This window comes from Seriola dumerili, unplaced genomic scaffold (assembly GCF_002260705.1).
Source record: "Seriola dumerili isolate Sdu_G_001 unplaced genomic scaffold, Sdu_1.0 BDQW01000242.1, whole genome shotgun sequence".
Taxonomy (NCBI): Eukaryota; Metazoa; Chordata; class Actinopteri; order Carangiformes; family Carangidae; genus Seriola; species Seriola dumerili.
In genome coordinates this window covers 2,968,269-2,992,617 of record NW_019174497.1, presented here as the reverse complement: position 1 = coordinate 2,992,617, position 24,349 = coordinate 2,968,269, and the positions used below count along the sequence as shown (strand labels likewise).

At 37.8% G+C, this 24,349-nt stretch overlaps 1 protein-coding gene across 2 annotated transcripts; it reads left to right on the top strand.

Moving 5' to 3' along the window:
• The first annotated feature begins 176 nt into the window (after nucleotides 1-176).
• Nucleotides 177-7,853, top strand: LOC111229666 (glucoside xylosyltransferase 1-like). 2 transcript variants are annotated; one of them, XM_022756085.1, is made up of 8 exons: nucleotides 177-490; nucleotides 1,040-1,132; nucleotides 1,977-2,160; nucleotides 2,312-2,443; nucleotides 2,537-2,788; nucleotides 3,513-3,636; nucleotides 3,817-3,989; nucleotides 6,657-7,853. In XM_022756085.1, the coding sequence occupies exons 1-8, from the start codon at nucleotides 273-275 to the stop codon at nucleotides 6,846-6,848; spliced, it is 1,368 nt and encodes a 455-aa protein (XP_022611806.1). In that variant the 5' UTR covers nucleotides 177-272; the 3' UTR covers nucleotides 6,849-7,853. The 2 variants fall into 2 exon arrangements, with proteins under 2 accessions (XP_022611806.1, XP_022611807.1); XM_022756086.1 differs by lacking the exon at nucleotides 1,040-1,132 and having other exon boundaries at nucleotides 6,657-7,852.
• Nucleotides 7,854-24,349: the final 16,496 nt, after the last annotated feature.

Sequence of the window (24,349 nt, the reverse complement as noted above, 5' to 3'; positions counted from 1 at the left end):
TATGTACTTATGCACCATGTTTTGAGTCCTTTGTAGCTACCTGACTTAACAAATCTTAAAATGTAGCTGTTTCACTGTACACTCATACTTTACTGACAGATGGCTGATCAGACGAAACACACGTGAAACAGGAGTGGGTGGGGCGGAAAACAGTAAACACCAACTGTGCTCTTTGGTTTACCTCCTGAGTTGACTTATGAGATGTTAGTACACCGGATGGTAGCAAAGATCAACAAAAATGAATCGTTAGCTCAGAAAACTTGAAACGCAAAATGCGATGCTATCTTCACGCATTTCTCTTGTGCATGGTCTTCACCTTCTGTTCACTCTTGTATGTGTTCAGTCAACTAGCCTCCACCTTCGAGGACAGTGAGGAGTGGAACCTGAGAGAACAGGGGATACCCGAAAGGAGAAGTCATGACACCGGGCATATTCTCAGGAAAAGGCCAGGACTGGCAGGCCTCCGAGACCGTGAAGAAGGGCTTGACAGGTAGCTTAGCCGACTATGCTGCTTCCCTTCATTTCACAACTGACATAAGTAGTGGTTAGCTCTAGCTACACTTGCAGATGCTATTAAGTTAGCCTAGTGAGGACAAAAATCATGTAGTTATAGCTAACGTTGCAATTGAAACGTTTGTTGACATCTCACGGCTAACGTTAACGTTACTTAATTTAGGTTAGCTACCGGGCTAATAATAATTTAACTAAGATGGAGAACTTCAGATATATTTAGCGTTTTAAATATTCTGTTTTGCACTCACTGTCTTTAACGATATGTGTTCATAATTGCTAATGCTGTCTTTTTATTAAATCTATTAACTACCACCTGTTAGCTAGATAATTAATTAACCATTTACGTTGCTGCTAACTAATTCTCTGCCTCATTAGCTCTCGGCTGGATTTTCAATACCGCCATCTGTTGAACAACTAACTCTAGGAAGCAGTTCAGGAGCGATCTAATCCCTAAACATCAAGGTCTGATGTCCGAGAGATTAATTTAACTTTGAGGATGGCAAAGCTCACGTTTTCATTCTGACAGGTGTAAATCACTGTCAGTTTCTTACTGGAATCCATATTGGAGACTGCCTGCTGATGTTTGTGGAGTGAACTGCTTATTGGAATCTACTCTTAGGTATGACTGATTTTGTGCATCTCTATAAAAGATAACAGTGACCTTTAATGATCCATAGATTTTAATTTTCAACTTTCACTTACTTCCTAGATCCACAGTTCGAAGTAAAGTCTAAGCCTATTGCTGCTATCTCAGTGTGCCTAGTGACTATTCTTGAGTTGTTGAACTCATAAAAACAAGTAGTTCTATGAATTCAAACATGCTGACAACTCAGTCAGCGATAACTGTTAGTTGATAGTGTAAAGCCATCTCACTCTGAGTACTATTAGGCTGTGCTCTGGGGGAAAATACTTTTCTTTACATTATATTATAAACATTAATCTGTTATATTTGTCATAGAATTACATTCTTACATACGCTGCCAATATGCCACTGACAGACTGTTCATAATCTCTAATCCCATACACAGTAATGCAGTCATGGGAGGAGCTGAAGCTATAGCTTTTCTGGATTCAAAGTCACAGTTTTATCTCAAGGTTAGCAAAGAGAATGATAATACAGGTCTTGGGGCATTCTCAAAACTGTCTGACTGTCCTACCACTTGATCTATGGTAGGCTTCCAATACTATGACACATATATAGAGATATGTTCCTTTTAAATTTATGAGTTCCAATCTTGAGAGTACTAGTTTACAAGGAACACTTGGGGGCAGCACAAAGCATGAGTGATAGTACATCTCTTCATTAAATCTAATGACAGTTCCAACCCTACAGGGCTGTCAACTGAGCCTGCTGATGTCTCCATAACTTTGTTCACTCCTGCACATGTCACTGAATCCATGCTGTTGTAAAAATAAAATCCAGGGTTAATTAGTGAATCATTTAACTTTGTCTTTGCTCTTAGAGAGAGGTCAGGCTCAGCAGTCAAGGAACATAGTGATGAGAGGAGTCACTTGGCTGTGGTGGCCTGTGGCCCCAGGCTAGAGGAGACTCTCACCATGTTGAAGTCTGCTGTTCTCTTCAGCAAAAAGCCTCTCCACTTTTACATCTTTGCTGAGGAAAATCTACATCACAGCTTCAGAAGTGCAGTAAGTGTTCTCCCATTGTTGTCCCCAACACCACAAGCATTTTCATGTACTTCTGTATTAATTTGCTTGAGTTTCTTAAAGCTATAGTCCAGTTATAACAGAATGTGTGTAAATTATTTTCTGTGATCTTTGTTCTTATCTTTTCTTAAAGCTGGACTCCTGGCCTAGGACAGTTCAGAACAAGTTTAAGTTCACCATCTATCCCATCACTTTTCCCAAGGATAATGCAAAAGAGTGGAAGAAGCTCTTCAAACCTTGTGCTTCTCAGAGGCTCTTCCTGCCAGTAAGCCTAGAGTCATATTCCATACATAAAGTGTGATTTGCAATGGTTACACATTTTCAACATATTCTGAGAATATTGCTGTCTTATTTCCAGCTGATCCTGAAGGAGGTGGATTCTTTGCTCTATGTGGACACAGATATCCTTTTCCTGCGGTCAGTAGAGGACATGTGGGCCCTGCTTTCTCGGTTCAATTCAAGCCACTTAGCTGCCATGGCTCCAGAACACGAAGAGCCACGCATTGGCTGGTACAACCGTTTTGCCCGTCACCCTTATTATGGCAAGACAGGCATCAACTCAGGTGTCATGCTCATGAACATGACTCGCCTCAGGGAGAAATTTTTTAAGGTAATGTGCAGGTAGATGATAGTTTTTTTTATGTGTTATCATCTAGTAGTATTCAGTAGGTAAACCTCTGTCAGCTGGTGGAATGTGCTAAACGTTCCTACTTCATGTTGCCAATTTAATATACTAGTGTCTCATTACAGCAGCATTACAGAATATGGAAAAGGACTGTGCAGGTGTGAAACATCTTAAATGAAAAATAAAAAAATGGAAATGTTATTATTTCCAGGTCTTTTCATAATTTCCAAGGAATGTTTATGGGAAATGCTATGGCTCAAAGTTGATACAAATGTAACTACACATTTAATGCAGGCGTCAGTGTTGATAGGCTGTGTCAGTTTACTTTTGATATTTGTTATAAAGAATAATCTATGGAGTAATACATTGTCATATTATCCAAATGTATTAAACATTAACATTTTAACATTGTGTTGATTTAGAAATATGTAGAGATGTTTCTGAAATTTTGAATATTTTGAAAAGTAGTTGTGAATACTAAAGGTTGGGTCTCAGGAGTGGCTGTCCCACCGACATTGACCAGTTGAGGTCACTCTTGTAATTCCTTTCTAAAGCCTCACAATGAGCATACTTGTTTGACAGATGAAACAGTTTCTTTGAATTGAGGTGAAGTGTTAACAAAAGAATTAATTTCCCAGAATTGCAGGTTCATGGTTTCCTCATGCAAAATAATATGAATAATTTAATGTTATGTGTTTTGTCCTTCTAGAATGACATGACAGCAGTTGAACTGCGGTGGGAGGAAATTCTGATGCCTCTTCTCCAGAAGTATAAACTCAATATCACCTGGGGTGACCAGGATCTTCTTAATATCATATTTCATCATAACCCAGGTTCATGCAACCACATAATCACAAATATTTTGAGTTATAAATGTTACGGTAGTTCAGAACACCAACTATGCTTCACTAAAGACATTTTGGTTGTTGTTAAATCTTCGATTTAATTAGGTTCTTGTTGGATGAACTCAGTTATTTAAAATCAACCCAACCGAGCTTCTTGCTGTGTTCCAGAGAGCCTGTATGTGTTCCCCTGCCACTGGAACTACCGTCCAGACCACTGTATCTATGGCAGCAACTGTCAAGGGGCTGAACAAGAAGGTATCTTCATTCTCCATGGTAACAGGGGAGTGTACCATGATGACAAGCAGCCAGCGTTTCGAGCTGTCTACGATGCCATCCAAAAGGTAGAGAAGGCCTCAACTAACCAGAAGTCTGTGGTTTCTCTGAGCCCCCACAGTAAAATAAAAAAATTGTATTCCCTGATGGGTTCTTATTTGTTAACAAACGCCAAGTCTTGCAAAAGAATAGAATTATGTATATTCATTCTCCCAAACCACTATATTGAGAGTACTCCAGACACAGGCAAGTGGAAAACTAAGTATGTAAGTTATTTTTCAAAGGCTTTGTTTATTCTATTGAGTTTTTATAGACTGTCTTTCTTGTGCCTCTGTTTGTTTAGAGGACAGTTGTGTAGACAGACCAGACTATTTGGAAAAACATTTACTAGTCATTATGTCATCAATAGGCACTCCAGACCATTGCTTTTCTCTTATGGATGCTTCCTTCCACCAGTGCTTAATCAATAGGCTGTTAAACATTTCCGTCATTCTGTCTCAGCTCTCCCAAACCAGACAAATCATCCCCACCCAGTTTCGACCAGTGGAAGGCTCGCATGAGATGTTGTTAACTGTAAGGCTAAAATTCATGTGGTTCGTTGCAGATTTGATGCAACCTATAATTCAAGGCACTTATTCTGACATTTCTTTGGGTGCATTACTAATTGTGGTGTCAAACTTGTCCAGGTCAAAATAGGTCTGGATTCGTCTGAATCATTATTGGTAGGTCAATGGTAAATAATTCTTAAAACAGTCAGTGTCACCATGACCAAGAATTATTTGACAAAAATAAATATATTTAAAAACTGTATTTTTAGGCTCATTTTGTCCATGTTTACTATTAATCGTGGCTGATTTATGTTGTGCTAGATGAAAAAAGGAAAACTTAAATGGTTAGTTAAAGAATAAGACACTGACACTATTCTAATTCCTATTGTTAAGTCTCATTACAAGGCCAAAATCAACTTTGTCCATCTCTCCAAGACAGAGACGAATTTTCTCCAATTGAAGATATAAATCTGTAAAAATGGGTCATGAATATTTTACTTTCAATCTTTAAAACCTAAATATTTTCTTGGTTGTTTTTTGACACCTTCTGTAAAAGCTAAACATTTTCAGGATTGTAGCATGCTTAAGTTAGTGTGACACCCAGCAGAGCACTGCCAGTGTATGGCATAAAAGAAGGCAGAACCTGTCTGTCAGATTAACTCGAAATGCTTTTCAGCTTTTAGAGCGTAAAAGTCCACTACACATCCATCATCAGTGACAAAGCAAGTCAGCCGCAGAGCTCTCTCACTGTTGCGGTAGCTCGCCTTCGATCTGCTCTTTTTGATTCCAGCACACCGGTCAACGTGCAGGCAGCACTGTGTAGAGCAAGGGAAGCTTCATTAGTTGGTCTCCATCCATTACCGCCACAGGGCCCAGCCTGGCCACTATCAGCGCGGGCAATGTTCTCAGCCATTAAGTAAACGAGCAGGCTTCATTATGGGGCACTCGGCCCCCACGCCTCCATCAGTCTCTCCCACAGCACAAACACACATACAGCATACAAGACAGCACACACCGGATTCCAAATGATTTTAGGAGGTTGAAGAATGCTGTGGTTCCTCATTAGTTATCATAAAATGTGTTCTGTATTAAGTAGATGAATGTAAGATATGGGACTTTGTTGTACAATTAGCTTATTAAGACAGAGTCTGGCCTGACTGAAGAGGGTTTCATCCTTTGTTGTTATAAGCTATGTTTTGTTGAAGCTTTTATCAACTCTTCCTGTTGCTCCAGCTCCCCGGGCCCCCTCCCACTTTGTTCCCACTCAGTCCTTTGAGGACAGCATCCTAAAGCCCAGAGCAGGCAATTCTGGAGGAAACTCTCATTTCCATCCCACCAAGAGCCCAGCTCCCATGGCAGGCTCTCCCAGCCAGCAGAGGAGCTTGCAATAAAGGGCACTACCATTACCCAGCCAAGCCCACAGAAGAGTTGTAAAATTTTTAGTGCTGATGCTAGTTTGAGACATCATGATGGCTGTGTGGACAACGCACCAGCAGCATCCACATAAAAATCAATAGGAGGCTGTTAATGGTGTTTTATTGCCTACCGCAGAATATGAACGATAATAAAGAAAGTGTGCTTTGAGTAAGCTAATGCCTGGCCAACCTAGAGTCAAATGAGTCGCTGTAAAATAGTGATTTCTTCTTATTTACGAAAAGCCTCAACTGCTCATATTAACTGGCTGGAGAGCTGGAAGCTTTATCTTTGCTGTTTACCTGTTGACACAAAAGGATGCAATAATGAAGGGTATCTGGAATTCTACGGCTGTAGCTATCACCACTGCTGTCACACCCCACTGAGCCCGTTCTTGTATCATTCTGGTAATAGATATTCATCATCCAAACACGGGGAATTGACAGATATGAATCAAATGCAGAGTGTTATTGTCTTGAGCTGACAGTGACAAATGTGACTCTTAATTCATCTGATTGAAATGCAGTTTATTGTTCCATCATGGCTGTCACGAGAGGAAACAGTAGTTAAAACACATATTTCTGCTTGATTTTTTTTTTTTTTTATTTTTTTTTTTTTCTCTCCGGAGCAGGAGAAGAGCTGAAATTAAAGTGAAACATAACTGTACAACAGCGGTAAAACACTGTAATAAAGTCTGGTGTTTATGATTATTACCAGATCTGTCCAAATCAGAAATATAATACCCGCATGTTTTTCTTTTTCTTTTCATCACAGTACCCGTTTGGTGAAAACATGGAGGCCTCACTGCTTCAGCCGCTCGAAGCGTCGCTCCAGGCCACCACACATACCTACTGTGGAAGAGCCAGCCACCTGTTTACCAAGAGGTTAAAACAGAGTATCATGTCTGTTCATCAGGACATCACACAAAGCAGACAATCAGGTCACTACTTTAATACCACTCCCTGAATATCATCTAATGTCTCTGTCTCTGACGAAGATCGCTGGATTGAAGACACTCCTGTGGAGCCAGTGGGACTCAGGTCAGCACGGAACCATCATCTGTTTACAAGCTACATATCATTACTGTGGAATTGAGGAAAGGTAGTCTGTGGAATAGGTTTGTACATGTTGGTACATATCTGTCCAGTGAACACACAACCAGATCACAGATCGCAGATCTTTTGGACTTCATACCTGATAAGAAGGAGACTTACTATATTTCAGACAATCAGGTGGTATTATTGTTATGATTTTTTTTTTTATTATTATTTTTTTAGAAAGAGCCTACAATTACTTTTTACAATTGTCCAAGGTCTTTGTGAAAAAAGAAACACAGCAGGGTACTTAAATACGCTATTCTTATCAAGAGTATTTTATTAGATTTGTTTTAATATAATTTTGCGTACAGGCTTTGTATTAGTGTTTTTGTCTATGCAGTATATCATAGAAAAGGGTACTCATTAGCTACACAGGAATGTTCTTTGTTTTTTTTATTGAACTTAACAAGTTTTAATTAAGAAAACTTTAAACTCATAGATCAGTATTTATTATTGTCTGACCTCTGTGACAGGAAGCACTTTGGATGTTCGACATGAGGCTATCATTTCATATACTCTGGTATGGGAGTTCTCAAAGCCTTGTTTGCTGTACATTGTAGTAGCATTTAAGTAATTTCAGTAACTTAACCAGTATCAGCACATTTTCCTATAACTGAAACAGTGTCATAGAAAGCTAGTTAGTTTCTAATCAAACCAGCTAGTGTCATGAAATCTGCTCCAAGGCAGGTTTATCAAACATTTGCACTATTTGTTAGAGATAACAATGTAATCGATGATTGTAACAATTTAAAATCTGTGGTTTTAATCTTGACTGAACAAAAAGTATAAACATTCAAATGTATGGGAAATAAATATTTTACAAAATTTTGAACACTTTCAGATGATTAAACATTTTTAAGGCACCTATGATACAGTATGTAGAATTTCTAAAATATGTATGCTCGCTGTGTCAAAGCATTTTAAATTTATCTCCCAGTGAAGTAAATATACACTATATTTGGCTCCAAATATACTTTATATTAAGAGAAAGAATTTGTAAAAAGGAAGATGAATTAAGGTGTAATGAAATTATTTTCACGCTGAACTGAAATGCTTAAATTTATTTGGGAAGCTCTGTTCTCTGCTCTAGTTTCTTCCATTAGATTTTACTATTGTTACTAATCCTTTTGCATCAGCCATCATAACCACTTTGCATAAACTGTACTTGTTGCCCACTCACTCCACAAAGACTGATGCATGAGCCATGTCCTAGAAGGCAGCAGCAAGCTGAAAATAAGAAATCAATGTGTGAGTGTGAAGACTTCAGAAAGTGTTGTTAGATGGCCAAAAAGGAGCTGATGTGTCTGGGTCAGTAGCCTCTGGCTCTTCATTTCACAGGCAGATTGACAGACGTGCCTGGAATAGGCAGCAGGTCTGCATGATGAATTTAAAATGGACTTGATGCTAAGGAGCTGTTAGATATATCCATTTTTCTTGTCAAGGAATTGCAGAGTGGGGAAAACATTTTCAGTGTTTTAGGAAGAGAATCCAAAGCTCAGTTTCATGATGTTAAGCTGGTGGAAACGTATCACAGCAGAGCGACTCCATTAGATTTGCAATTAATGCTTGTACTACATTGTAAGATGTTGAGCAATACCAGAGAACAATGATTTTGATTATTTCATCTGGGAAACCCTCAGGACATTTTACTCTCAGAGTTGGGTGACGTGCTGCAGACTATATGGACGGTTTACAAATCAGCTCTGTTCCATATTTTTAACACAGAACCTCCATGATAGAAGCTTGTCTACTTTGTCCACTCCCACTTACAAAAGTATCTTTAAAGGTTAATCAAGTGCATATTATGGTCAGCTCTGTGCATACAAAAAAAACAAAACGCCCCACACAAAAAACACAAGAGGTCAGTTTATTTCTCCTAAGCGATTATACATTTGCAGGGAAATGCTCACTGATATTATTGAATACCTCTAAGCACAATCCTTAGCAAGATGGATGTTTACAACTACAATATGCAAAGCACATTCAGTTTTTAGGGGGAAAGGCTAATGCTGCTACTGCTTGGTTTTACTCCCCCCCGAGTATAATGGTGATTGAGCTCTCATTCTCTTTCGGTCTAACAGGAACTGCCAATGGATTATTCATGTTATTGCTTGCACTTCTTGGCCTCCGTGATGTTCAATAGCGATTTAAAGTCCAGGCATAAATTAAAACAGTTGGAGGCAAATGGCCCAACACAGAGTAAAAAGGGTCACAAAATAAGGATTATGCAATATTAGCTAGTGCAAAGTCATCAAAATGCTCTTTGCTTGAGGAAAGTGTGGAGCTTACATAAACCACAGTTATGTGCAAAGGACATTTAGAGTTTCAAGATGACAGGATCTGTTTTTCAGTGGGAGTGTGGAGTCTATTACATCTGGGGCCAGACAAAAGAATGATATCTATTCACTGAAATGATGCATACGCAATTTCCCACTCAAAAACTAGAATTTACAAGAATAGCAAGACAGGTTTTGTGAGCAGACCATGCACACAATTATCTTGCCCAACTCTATTCCATGTACAATTCTGCCTAATATTGTCTAAATGTTAGATGAGTGAAGCTGTTTATGTGATTTGTAACTTGCTCGATACAAAGAGAGTAATATGTAACATACTGTACCTTATGATTTGAATTCTCACATTCATCAAACGAAGCTCTCAGTGCCCCTTAAAGTTTTTAGGGCCCTTAAATAGACTTTGTCTGACCACAGTCTGTTCAGAATAGTTTCCTTCTTATGGAAAAACTAAAATGTCAGATAATTATAAGACTTCAGATTTTTACTTTCATTGTATAAGGTGTGTTTATGTCTTGAAATGTCTGTGTTCTTTATGATCACTCTGTCAAGTCAGTTCTAAACTTTTATCTTTTTACCCTAAATCTGCATGAGTCCATTTTTGGCCATCAGGGGGCAGAAAAGCACCAAAACAAAAATAGTTAAAACTAAAATGTTGGCATAGAATTACTAACAACCAGCAGAGACTGAGCAAAATGTGCATTTATTTCAAGTCTTGCTTCTGGTCACGTGATGGATATGAATCCAGTGTTCACTAGCCTTTTATCTCTGTTCATGCCTCTACCAGCTCCAGATACCTGGAGGTTGGTAGGTTTATCAGAGCCATATAAGTGGAAACTGCTCGGATTGATTAGAGCAGCTAAAACACAATCATACAGTTCAATAAGAGGAGTCAGTTGGACGAGTTTAACAATATTAAGTGATATTAGCAACAGAGAAAGACTTTTTTGACCAGACTCCATGGATGTGAAGCATCTTCATTAAGAGAAGACCCATGAAGGTAGAAGATAGGACAGGAATCTACAGGCCTGTTGTGGGGATCGACCAGCAGAAGGAGGATGGGTGATTGTAGAATAGCAGATTTGAAAGACAATATAATCAGGATAGCAATTATATTTGAAGAACACCATCCAAGGGTTGGCTGGTTGACTCAGAGAAGGCAGACAGAAAAAATCATTGGTCAGATAAGGTCAGAATTTGTGGATGAATTGACAACATTGAAAAGCCAAAATAACTGAGAATATTAGAGTGGGAAGAAAAAGCAGAAATTCAAAATGTGAGAGAAGATCTTTCTTATCAAACTTTCTCCAAAGCTTCAGTAACTGTGCATCACACAGATCCAAAACAATGAGTTGAAAGGGGCTTAAAACCTTATTGAACTGTGGAGTTGGCTGATGATCCTCTGTGTTTTCAGCATGCAAGCAAGCACTTTCACTTTCACAGAGTCCTTTTATTTAATATTAATATGAAATATATTTATAATGTAAGTTCAAAGCAGAATTTATGGAAGGCTTCATACACAGGCTTGATAAGTTCTGAGACCTACCACGGACACAATTAAGATTAAGCAAAAGGACTATTGAGGCTTTGATAGATAAAATGTATTACTCAGTCTGTGACATAACGCTACAAGTTTTACTCATCAAGGGTACTTCTAAAGAATGCCTGGTCTTCAATCTGCTCATTTTGCAAGACAGCACTTCTCAGTGAGGATGAGACTCCAGTTAGTCAAGACATGAACCTGACAGTGAGTCATGCATCTTGTCAGTTTGATAAACCGAATGAAGAGACAAAGCAGAGTGGGGATGAGAGGAAGGTAAGAGGTTTATCACAGTTGAATGGACCAGGTAGAAAATCTGTTTTTTCCTTGTGCATCCATCTCTCTGCTCCCCACCTTTCCACCTTGCTGCGGACGGATATCATTTAACTAGTGAACATTTTGATCAATAATACATTTGCCTGCCCTGCTGAGACAGGTATAATTGTGCTGATATGTCAGGGTTTAAAACAATTAATGTAATTTACCGTTGAGCATTAGCTATGCATGGATCCTTCGGTATCATGCTGAGAAGTGAATTTGCCGCTGTAAGCAGAACGAGATGAGAAATATGCATATGCAAATACAATGAAATAGCTAGTTCGGTGCCTATAATCAGATATGGATGTCATCTTGTCAAGAAATGAAGTTCAATTTCACCAATTTATGAGAAGGTATCTGTATATGGTCTGGATGCTGACTAAGCTTTCTTCTGTCCTTCATTTGGCAAAATGTCTCATGTCTGTACAGTTATTGATAGACTGTACTGTAAATTGAGATTCTTCCTAATGTCCTAAATGTTGGAAGAAGATTAAAAGTCTACAGCTATGCTAGCAGCTCTAGGAGGCAGTACGTACACAACAATGCCTTGAGTAAACATGGCAAAATGCTCACAGTGACAATGCTAACATGCTGAAGTTTAACAGGTATTTATCATGTTCACTATCTTCATTTGGCGTGCTAATATTTGCTAATTAGTGCTCAACACAAAGTACAGCTGAGGCTGGAAATGTCAACTTGTTTTCTTATTTGGTCATAAACCAAAGTACTGGACGCTGTGCAGTTTTGACTACTGAAGATGCTAGCTGAAATGTTAGGGGTAAACTACATTAGTATAATTCATCCTGAGTAGGACATGAATGTCTACCAAATTACTACAATCAATCCTTTAGTTGTTCATTCAAAAGTTCATGCAAAAGTTTTTATCATGCATACAATAGTTGTTGAAGTATTTAATTCTGGACTAAAGTAGTGGACTGACCAACTGACAGACTGACATTGCCATCCCTACAGCCATGCACCTAGCTAGCAAAAAATCTAGCCTATTCCTGGATTTGCGTTTCTAATCGAGCAGTTCAAATTCTGTTGTAGCCAATTCCTTAAATTTATTCCTCAAAGAACAGGAGGCGAACTAGATTAATGACACGTCACCTTACAGCTACACTGTGTGTGAATCAATGTTTCAACAAATAATCCATACCCTAGCTACCTGAGGGTGGTGGCTCCTCTCCTCTCACTCAGCAGCCATAAACAACGGCTCAAAGAGCTTCCACACTGAGCCCAAGGGCTCTTGACTCCACCGCCATCACATACACGATAGCGAGGCATGTTTTATAGATGCATAACATTAAAACACAAAAATAAGGATGTTATTACTCAGTCTCACTCTTATATTGGCATTTCATGGCTCAGTTGGTCATTGAGATTGAAGTAATACCATCTGTATTACCGCTCATAAAAGAAGATATCAATCACATCAACTGACCTTTTTTCCCCCTGATAAAGTGTCTCATCAATGAGCTACATCCTGGTGCCTGAGGGCTAAAGGACTGTTGGTTGAAATCAATGCCATGCCAAGTATTGTTAGTGAACAATATGCCCGGAGATTCAATATTCTGCACTTTCTTGATTGCATAGACACCACTGACAAGCAGCATTAATGGACTGAGCATGTGATTCACAGTCACTGATTGACTGCACTGACTATTACGGGCATCCACATTCATGCACCACCATGACAGCAGCATCAGTGGCCATAAATTGTCTGTGACTTGGCCAAATGCCATGTGCTTGTGTTGTTTGTTTGCATGCAAATGAATGCGTGGTTATGTCTGTGTGTATGATTATTGACTTTTGGGAGACATTCCTAAGACTTTTGTTTACAGGAGTTCTCCTGGAGCCCCTGTAGCCTAGTGGCAATTCTCTCACCATAGTGACTTCAGTTAAAGTGTGTGTCATTTTATTTTTTGACCTAAGTTGTTTTAATTGCTTAATAATTACAGTAAACTTGTGTGTGCACATTGTTTTGTTCATATTAGCTGTCTTTTCCTTCTGTCTTTTCAGTCCCTGGAGTCCTCAACCTCATATATAGTAGGTCATTTAATTGTCTTCCACATGCATCCCTCCTTCACTGGCATTTCCTAATGAATTTATCGTTCCTAGGCCCACACACAGAGGTTGCCTCATTGACTATTGGAGCAGCTCGACCTGTGTGTGGAGCCTTTAATTGTTTTTCCTAGATTCTGACAGCCGATGACACATGATGGATTTGCCAGAACACTTATCTCTGACACGGAAAAGGGCAATCTGTGTATACCTTGAAAAACATTCATGGTCAAATGAGAACTTCTGCAAAGTGTGGCTTAGTCAGACCAAACAAAATTTTTAATGGGTGGATTTCCAAGCTTGGTTTTAGACCAGAGAAGTGCTCTCATTTGGAGTTGAAAGTGCATTCAAAAGAAATCCCCCAGGCTAAATGGGCTGTTCCACAAACTCCACAATTTACCACAAATCTCTCTCCACCTCATGAACTGTTGGCTGTGATGGAAGTATTAAATGAGCTGGGGGTTTCTGGAAGAACGTAGACATGCCCCTCATGTGAAACCTATTATAAAAACCTAATCTCAAACTAATTTAGCATTCTATTTCTTGCACTCTGAGGCATTTGTAACACTGAAATAGATTAATCAGACACATTACAGCAACAATGCAATTTAAGGTTACCTAGCTGCAAAATGCATAATGAGCTGTAGGATACAACTAAGGAATATTGCACAAATTGCTCCAAGAAAGCCATTTTTCAGATCCCCTTATTATTTTCAAGGGCACTTTGACCACCAAAACACAGAGATGGCTCCTCATCAAAGCTCCTACAAGTCATTATCATTATTTATGCATGCTTGGAGGAGTGAAGGGCCTAATTTTTCAGTGATATGACTGATAGTAGTTGAGTGTAGGTTACACCAAGCTTAGATAGAATATTTCTCAAGAAAACCTCATTCTGACTGAAGCAGATTGAATTTTATAATGTGAATTTCACCAAACTCAAAGTCCATTCCTCACCTCCTCCAGGAAGACATTTTACTGGGTAGCTTCAGTTTTAAGTTTTTACAGCAGCTGCTGTTGTGTGATCCCATAAACAAGTAGCTTTATCACTTTCAGATATACAGTATGTCCCACTGACTATAGCACCCTGAAAAAAAAGACATTTTGTGGGGTCCTACTAGAAACCAGACAGTGCTCTGCACAGGCCAAAACAGTCAGTCCCAGATAACCACAAATTAATTTAGCCAGTACCATAATCCAGGGGTGAAGGAAGTACTCCAATCCTCGACTCAAGTCAAAGAACCAGTGCAACAATGTAAAAATCACAAAATCACAAAAAAGTTATTCATTCAATTTCAAATTCAAAAAGTCATAAAGTATAAGAGTCAAAAAGTATAGGAATATTATTTGCAAAATGCACTTAAATGATTGAAAGTAAAAATATGTATTGTACAGAAAAATGTCTCCTGTGACTGTTGTATTGTTATCTATGATATTATTAAATTGTTAATATGCCAAAGTGCATAAGAAGCAGTTAACTGTTGCAGCTGCTCGATGTGGAGCTAGTTTTAACTAAATTATATACAGTTAGGTAGTTAGTTCCTTCGAAAATCACCACCTTAACGTGTGTGGATAAGATTTGTCCTGAAATACTGAAGGCTCGACATGGCTGTCTTGGTTGACATACCTCTTTGATGCCGCATCAAGGTAGGAAACAGTGCCTGTGGACTAGCAGACTGTGGTGGTGGTTCCTGTATCTAAAAAGGGAGACCAGGGTGTGCGCTCCAATTCTTGGGGTATCACACTGCTCATTTATTTGACCTCCATTATCCATACTGCTTATTCTTATAGGGTCATGGGGTGGCTGGAGCTGATCCCAGCTGACACTGGACGTGGGTGGAGTACACCCTGGACAGCTTGCCAATTTATCACAGGGTTAACATATAGAGAAAAACAACGATTCACACCAACATTCATACCTGCGGGCAATTTAGAGTCACTAATTAACTTAAACCTGCATGTCTTTGGACTGTGGGAGGAAGCCGGAGCACCCAGTGGAAACCCACGGAGGCATGGGTAAAATGTCTCAGTCAAAATCTATCAGAAAACAAACTGATAACTGCATTTGTCAAATACATTTAGTGGAGAAAAAGTAAAAGATTTCCATTGAAATTAAGTGTAAAGTCATGTAAACTGGAAATACAAGACCCACAAATTTGTACTTCAGTACAAGACAAAAGAAAATAGACTTATAGTTGCTTTCCACCACTACCAAAATCTAGTAAGAGTGCAACCATCTGCCAAGACTCAGTGCCAACTTGCCTCCCCTAAAGGACTCATGACTACAGGCATGTAAATTTGTTAGTCCAGCATCTTGTTCTGAGCGGCTTGTTTCTCCCAAAGCCACCATATTCTTGTGTTATAGTGTTATAGCCAGGGCAAATGAACTCAAGTGGGTTCAGTAAATTGCAATTTAATATTAAAACGGCTGTTTGTACATAAAACATGACACAATCACTATAGGAGTGAAACATTAGTCTCATAGAGAAGCAGATATTACAGAAAAGTCAGAGGACTTTAAAGCCGTTACGGTGTCAAGGAAATTAACAGGAAGAGAGGAGACACTGCCTTTATTTGAAAAGTTGTCCATCATGACTAGAGAATAACCAGATTTCAATTAAAGAAGAAAATCTTTATTGTCATGGGACCCAGAGCGAGTCACTGGTATGTGCCTTAAGGCTCTGGCTTCACTCTATTTCATTATCTCTCTCCTGCATGCATGGATTTCCTTTTACCTTTACCCTGTAGCCATTCAATGCTCCATTCACTCAATATTCCACCTATAGAGGTGTTCAGGAGAAATCAATTGAATGCTGTGATGTGGAGTCAATTCTAAATTGTTACGCTGAGTGAAACATGTACACTTGGTGCTCAAAATTTTTATAAAATGAGTATGTTTTTTGCAGTTGACATACTTTACGTATATCACCTAAAATGTACATGAGAAGTCTCAAAGTGTTACTTGAAATTAAAATATCAACTGGGATATTGTTTGCTTTCAAACCTTGAATAATAATGAGTCACTATTAATACAATGTTTCTATTAGATAATGTTGTATTTTATACAAATCCAGCATAATATGGTAGATTATTTGTACTTAGCCTCATTCCAAATATTTCGGCTGGCACAATATACAGTCCATGAACAAATGTATGCAGAATGCAGGTCACATTTGACATCTCTAATAAAGATTGGATTCATTTTGCAGGGGGTTGCAACTTGATATAACATGTGAATGACAATTTAATAAGGAGATTAAGTTCTAATCCTGTTTGAAGATCACGAAGGTTTATTGCGTGACATTTAGGGATAATCCAAGAGGCTCCTCTAACAATTATTTTATCAACACATAAACATTGATATAATAATCCTTTGTGTCATTATTGGGGCTGAGAATATATAATAGGTTGTTTAAATACTCATGTACTGATATAATAACGTGTACACAGGCTAATGCACGTTAAATGACCAAAGAGCCACAGCCTCACCTTTGGTCCACCAAGCTTGAATCCCAGCAAAGAAATATACCAATAATGTCCACCATTAAAATGTTGAATCAAATGTTTGAATTTTCTTCATAAATGAAAGTTTGACTTGACAGGCAAAATAAATCTGAGGATAGTGAAAGAGCAGCACTTGCCCCGGCCATTCATTCCCACCGCTCCAACTGCTCTGATGGAGCTGCTCAGTGGCCGTCACATTAATACTGCGGTTGTACTGGATAGCTTAGAGATGTGAAAAATAAAAATACAGATACGTTCAATACATACTGGCCTCCTGACAGATGAAGTTTTAGTCCAAAGTTTGAGACTGCTAGAGAGAAAAACATAAAAGGTCATGAGGTTACACCAGAACACGAAAAGTTAGCTATGCACAGTCACAGGTTTGAAAGAAAATGTTACCAGCTCCTGAAGGAAGTTATTAGTGTTTGTGGTCTTCCCCTCTGGAGGACTGGAGGGCATTAAAATATATCAACAGGTGAAAAACTTAACTTTAACATGTAACTTTTCAGATGAGAGTTTACATAATGGATGAAATCAGACGCTGCTGAATACAGTGCTATCTCTTTTTGGGATCTGTGTTCCCAGCAAGCAAAAATAATGCAGGTATAGAAATGGGATGGATAGATTGATGGATGTGTTTAATTTATGTATTTTATTTTGTATTTGGATTGGATTTCTCTTGTTCACTGTGCATTGCAACTGTGCGCAAAAGGTGGTATATATTGTAAATGCAGCTCACCAGGCTGACTGCCAATTTGTGATCTGTGAAGACAACAAGTCAGTGTGAGTCAGGATTGTGTTTCACCCACTGCACTCAATAGAGACAATAAAGAAAGAAAGAAAAAAACAATACAGAAACTGGTAAAACTGGGTAATTTTTGATAAAGAAATCTTTAGCACTGTTGCATTGCAGGGGTCCGGATAAAAAGAGGGCACCTGTTGACAGCAGCTTTCTCATAGTGGTGACACTCATGGCTCAGAGGCAGCAAAACCAATTCTATCGGCAAGACCTTTCTTATGATCCTCCTCATCCAATTATGCTCCTGAGCAGGCTGCAGAGGGGCTGAAATTGCATCATGACCTTAGTTTATATCTCCCTGATTTTGGGTGAAAACCTCATACCAGCATTTTTTAAAAATTCTTATCCTAGGGTGGCAGCTTATACTGAATTTCCCTTGGCTATCCGTGTGCTAGAAAAGTAGAATCATTTAGCACCATACCACATACCAGCAATATATGATGCTTCCTGCACATGGCTTTTTAATTTATTTATTTTTGTACAGTAGAGCATGTAGGAATGTGTGTTGTGTATGGCAGCGCTTTTGTATTGACACTGCTGTGTGGTGTCGTGGTGCTACATGCAGAGTTGTGAGCATGAGCAGGTCCTGTTTGCATTGAGATGAGGTGTAAACAACCGATCTCCCTGGCTTGTAAATGTTGTAGATCTTTGTTTAGCCACATGATCATTTATATAATAAACCAGTAATGGATATGATCAAGCTTGCAGGTGAAAATAGTTCTCAATTATAAGAGGAAACCTGACGGGGGGTTTTATGAATTAAATGCACATTCATTGAAATTCAGATTAAAGATGTAGACATCACCCTACCAGGTGTCAGCCTAGATGGGCTTGTCAAGCATTATGAAATGATGGCACTCTCACTGATTATGTATTATAATACATCAGTGTTTTGTGTAATGCCTTTTGCTGCAGTCCTCCCTTCTCTGCTTTCTAATGAACAGCACTTTCGAGCATCGGAGCAGAGAGTCATAAAAGCATCAGTTGGCTTCATGATACCACTTTGAACACGCTTTCATGCCACTGCACTTTCCTTTAATTTCATTAGAAAATGTGTAAATGCAAGGAGATGGAAATAGAACAACTCAGCAGGACCATCCACAGAACATGCTCATGCTTTTGATCAAATTAAAATCAGTGTGTGCCCTCCTCAGCAACAGATACAGGTCTAAGTCATCCCACATTCATCTCCAGCTATTCAGGGGTCTATCCAAATTCCTAATTCAATTAACATTTCAGGGAGATGCCTTTTCCTAATCATAATTATATGGTCTGGCATTTATATGGCTTGTCCACAAAGAGCACTGTCCCATTTAATCTTCCACAGCACATTGTCGTGATAGTTCCCTGACTCCAAGTGATAGCTGTAATGGAGCTCCACACGAGTTAAGAGCAATCATTCAGCTGATATAATATGATTGTTCTTTCCATCAGCTCGGCTAAAGGTGTGAAATGCAGAGAACACACGGCTGAAGTGAAGCCAGCAATAGATGGAGCTGGATGGTAATCAACAGTGGGGGTTTATTATTATGTTAAACCTTGTGTGACATATATTTCCTTCTTGCATTGCATTTGGATTTCTTACACTTGCATTATTCATGAAACTACAAATGACACGGTTATGCACAGAATCTTACATTGCAAGATGATGTATAATCAGCAGCAAATGGAGTTTGATTTAAATGTTAAGGTTAGAGTTTGCTGGAAATGATGAGTGGTGGTTTCTCTCTGCCTCTCTGTCCATTCACTTCCTGAAATGTTGTTGTGGAGGAAATGAGGATCCACAAATTGCAAGACCTGTATTCCACCCATGTTGCCCTGTGGGACTTTACCAGTCTTGGAACATAAAAGCTATAATCCCTTTTACTTAAAATACCATAGCTTTTGGCTCTTTTGTGACAGGGTTGGTTTACAGAAACCACTCCTCTCTTCTCCATTGTCAAGCTGTGTCATTATTATTCAGGTGTTGGTGTCCCAGGAGGAATCCTCCTATCAGAGGCTGCGTCCACTGTTTTTCCCACATACTCCTCCATTGTACAGTGAATACAAATAACAAAAACCATTTCCTTCGGTTTTGTTTCTGGCCACTCATGCAGTCTGTGACAACAACATAGCGGTTGAACAGAAATCCTCCTCCATTATTGTGGGATGACAGTGCCTTGGGTAGGAAAGCAAGTCTTTTTCAGTGCATCATTGTGGTCCCAGTGCAAGTCATCAGATGGGAGGGTGGGGTACTTCCCAGCTGTGTAGAGTTACTGGCCACATTTACATGCATATTCAAATATGTGATAATTCAAACTTTGTGTAGGTGCTTCATCCCTCTGCTGTTAGTATGCACATGAAAATACCATTAACCAACTTGATGACATGAATGTGAATATAATATTTACTGATATAATGACATCATTGCTGTTGCTATCTGAGCTAAACGCTATCTCTTCCTGCATTTTAAAAAAATATACTTGCTAAAAGTATTTTGAAGTGCACAGAAGGCTGCTAAAAGAAATTCTACATGCTCACTTCAACCTGGATTCATTTTTTCTTTTAAGGCTGGCAATGTTCTATATTTTTCTTGCTGTCACCACATCCCATAAAAACAAAAAACCATCAATGTTTTAGTTTGTCTTGCAGTCTTAACTTCTCAATCCTATCTATAGCTGCCAGCCCATTTGTTCCTAAGATGTGCGTTTTAAAAAATGGGTCACAAATATTTAACTTAATCTTTAAAAAATAAGGCAAATAATTAACCTATAAATTGAGTAGTGGGCTTGTCTCAAAATACATTACAGTATGTGTTTGTGGTTGAATGAACATATCACCTAGTGCAATGTTGTGCCTCAGTGAAGGGCAGTGGCACAGAAGAATAAGCTTCATCGGGCTTTGGATACGAAGACAATACTTGTTATAAGATCAGCTCCTTTTTGGTTTTGGTCTTTTCATGAAAAATAAAGAATACCACCAGAAGATAAAGAATACACCAGACCATCCACAAATGTGTTGGGTGCCAGTGGGGAAATGCCTTGGATAGGTCACCTGGCCATCAAAAAGCTTACAGAAAGGCAGACAAGCACACCATATACCTGTATCTGTCATGTAGCCCACCTGTATGTGTTCAGACTTTTGGATTACATCCACATGATGAGGAGACATGCAAACACTGCAAAGACAGATCCAGTCAAATGCTGGATGGTTTTGCAGTAAGGCAAAAATACAAACCACTTTAGCTGCATTACCAGGAATAGTCACATCAGTCTGTCAATGCAAACTTTAATACCTGAAAATTGTTCATATCCTTCGTCATTTAATCTAATTTTACAGTGAAATCCATTACAGGACTTTGTCCTCAACTCAAATATCTAAGATGTTAAAAACATTTTGCTGCCAAAAAAACCCCTTGCTCAACTATTAAGTCTACTAATCAATAAAAATACTGCCTTGCAGCAGAAAGCAAAATCAAGCTCTAAACTTGTGACTTGCTTTACAAAATTCATTTTTTTCCCTTTAGATAGTATATTCAGCAAGCACTACAAACATTCGAAGTAGAGATAGGAAACAGTTATCTCTGTACAAATGCCTCCAAGCCAGAAAACCTTTTGTACTTCTTTAGTACTCTCAGTGTAGCTCTCTCTCAGTCATGCTCCAAAGGGGATAGAAGCGTGGTGAATGAATTTTAAAAAATCTCAACAGGAGACAAAACTGACATATTAAAGACAGAACCATTTAATGGCTGTGTGGAATATCTGCGGCGAATGTGCATAAAACAGTGAAACTGTGAGCAAATGGCTCTCCTGAAAAACGATATAGCATACAGGACTTGAGCATAATATTCAATGTGGGACCTCTTCATATATAGCACTCTTCTTTTCAACATTTAATACACAACACTGACTTTAAGTGTCCTTGGCAATGAATACTACAGCTGACTGATCTACTGGATATCCTACAGTTTACAATAGGAGGACAAAGAAAGCTTCTGAATGAATGATAATTTTATTACGAGGCTTTAATCTGATTTAAAATTGGCTTCTGAAATATTAATTTTGCTTCTTATGTGCTAGCTTAATGATCACCCTTAATACTTGCAATAGTAAAATATTTACAAGCACGTGGAAATTTTTATGAGGAAAATGCTAATTAACAGAAAAGTATTGCATTAACTTTCTACATTTGAAAATCAGATTTATATCCCAAAAAACACACAGTGAAACAAAGGTCAGCCCCATTTCTCCTACATTACACTTGTAGTAATGTAGTAGCATTACAAATTTGGGTTCTGTTTCAGATAAAAAAAAGTAAATAAATGAAATAATCTTAAAAAGTGAGACTTTAGATTTAAATTCATTTAGGTTTGTTTAGATTTAAGTTAAGATTCATCTTCCTATATGAAGAAACTGTTCAGACATTGTTTGGACTCACTCAATTGTTAATGAGTTCACAGAAAGCACCTTTCTACTACCTGATGAGCTGATCTGCCTCTATTTAACCTGCCTATTGTCTGGCTGCTTATTCAGGCCTGTGGAGTTGATGATTGATGATTTCTTATGACTTGAGTTTAATAATTTTCAAAAATGTTCAAAATATCTTCCACAATTTATAACAATCTTAACATCTGTAACTGTCAGCCAGTGAGTGGTCAGAAACAGCATTACGCCCTAACCGACATTTACTGAAGGACGAAAAGGGGAAAGGTGATGTCCTCTGAATGAATGAAGAATCAGAGCCAGCCTGAGCCTTTCTGAGGCCATAAGCAGAATTTGCCAAGGGCATAGGTTTGGTCTCAACATTGGTTGAACATTGGTTTTTGTTCTAAGTAGGATCATTCTGTTTGTTATTTGTCTTTGGCTCTTTCTGACATTATACTGTGCTTCAGGTTGGCAATAAACCTTTGAAATCCTGAACCTTGTGACTCCTCCAATTCTTCATCTATGTTACTCCGGTTTCCCCTACACCAACTTGGGGTTGTAACATAAGGCATAAGAAGCCATAGTATAATAAGGCATAAAACGTCATACTTTAGTAAGTCATAAAGTTATAATATAGTAATGCAAAAAAAGTCATACTATACTAAAACATGAAAAATGTCATAGTATATTAAGGCATAAAACGTCATAGTATATTAAGGGATAAAAAACGTCACAGTATAGTAAGTCATAACAGCTCATAGTATAGTAAGGCATGAAAGGTCATAAAAATATCAGAGTATTCATAAAATGTAATAAAAACGTCATAGTATAGAAAGGGATGAAAAATGTCATAATTCAGTAATGCATAAGGTGTTATAAAAACCTCATAGAATAGCATGGCATAAAAATGTCAAGAAATGTCATAGTATATTAAGGCATAAAAGGTCATAAAAACATCATAGTTTGGTAAGGAATAAAACGACATAGTAAAGTAAGGCATTAAATTGCCAAAAAACGCTATTATATTAGAAATGCATAAAAATGTCAAAAAACATCATAGTATAGTATGGCATAAAACGTCAAAAAAACATGATAGTATATTAAGGCATAAAAGGTCGTAAAAGCTTCATGGCACGGTAAGGAATAAAATGACATAGGAAAGTAAGGCATAAAAATGCCAAAAAACGTCATAGTATAGTAAGGCATAAAACGTCATAGTATAGTAAGGCATAAAACGTCATAGTATAGTAAGGCATAAAACGTCATAGTATAGTAAGGCATAAAACGTCATAGTATAGTAAGGCATAAAACGTCATAGTATAGTAAGGCATAAAACGTCATAGTATAGTAAGGCATAAAACGTCATAGTATAGTAAGGCATAAAACGTCATAGTATAGTAAGGCATAAAACGTCATAGTATAGTATGGCATAAAACGTCAAAAAAACATCATAGCATATTAAGGCATAAAAGGTCATAAAAGCTTCATGGCACGGTAAGGAATAAAATGACATAGGAAAGTAAGGCATAAAAATGCCAAAAAACGTCATAGTATAGTATGGCATAAAACGTCAAAAAAACATGATAGTATATTAAGGCATAAAAGGTCATAAAATCATCATAGTATGGTAAGGAATGAAACGAAATAGTAAAACAAGGCATAAAAATGCCAAAAAACGTCATAGTATAAGACGGCATAAAAATGTCAAAAAAGGTCATAGTATAGTATGGCATAAAAGATCATAAAAACCTCATAGTATGGTATGGAATAAAACAACATAGTATAATATGGCATTAAATGTCATAAAAACATCATGGTATAATATGGTATAAAATGTCATAAAAAACTTCATAGTATAGTACGGGATAAGAAACTTTATCATATACTAATGCATAAGATGTCATAAAAACATCATAGTATGGTAAGGAATAAAACAACATTGTATAGTAAGATATAAAATTGCCAAAAAACTTCAAAAAAACATCATGGTACATTAAGGCATAAAAGGTCATCAAAACTTCATAGTATGGTAAGGAATAAAATGACATAATAAAGTAATGCATAGAATTGCCAAAAAATGTTATTATATAGTATAGCATAAAAATGTCAAAAAACGTCATAGTATAGTATGGCAAAAAACGTAAAAAAAACAACATAGTATATTAAGGCATAAAAGATCATAAAAACATCATAGTATGGTATGTAATAAAGCGGCATAGTAAAGCAAGGCATAAAAATGCCGAATAACATCATAGTATAGTATGGCATAAAATGTCAAAAAACGAACATAGTATATTAAGGCATAAAAGGTCATAAGAACATCATTTTATGGTAAGAATTATAAAAGACATAGTAAAATGAGGCATAGAATTGCAGAAAAATGCTATTATATAGTATGGCAAAAAAATGTCAAAAAACGTCATAGTATAGTATGGCATAAAACGACAA

Excerpts from the sequence above, each read along its gene's own strand:
- LOC111229666 (XM_022756085.1), top strand. The coding sequence starts at position 273 with ATGCGATGCTATCTTCACGCATTTCTCTTGTGCATGGTCTTCACCTTC. Across the intron at positions 491-1,039 it reads CGTGAAGAAGGGCTTGACAG|GTGTAAATCACTGTCAGTTT; the intron begins GTAGCTTAGCCG and ends TCATTCTGACAG. Across the intron at positions 1,133-1,976 it reads TTATTGGAATCTACTCTTAG|AGAGAGGTCAGGCTCAGCAG; the intron begins GTATGACTGATT and ends CTTTGCTCTTAG.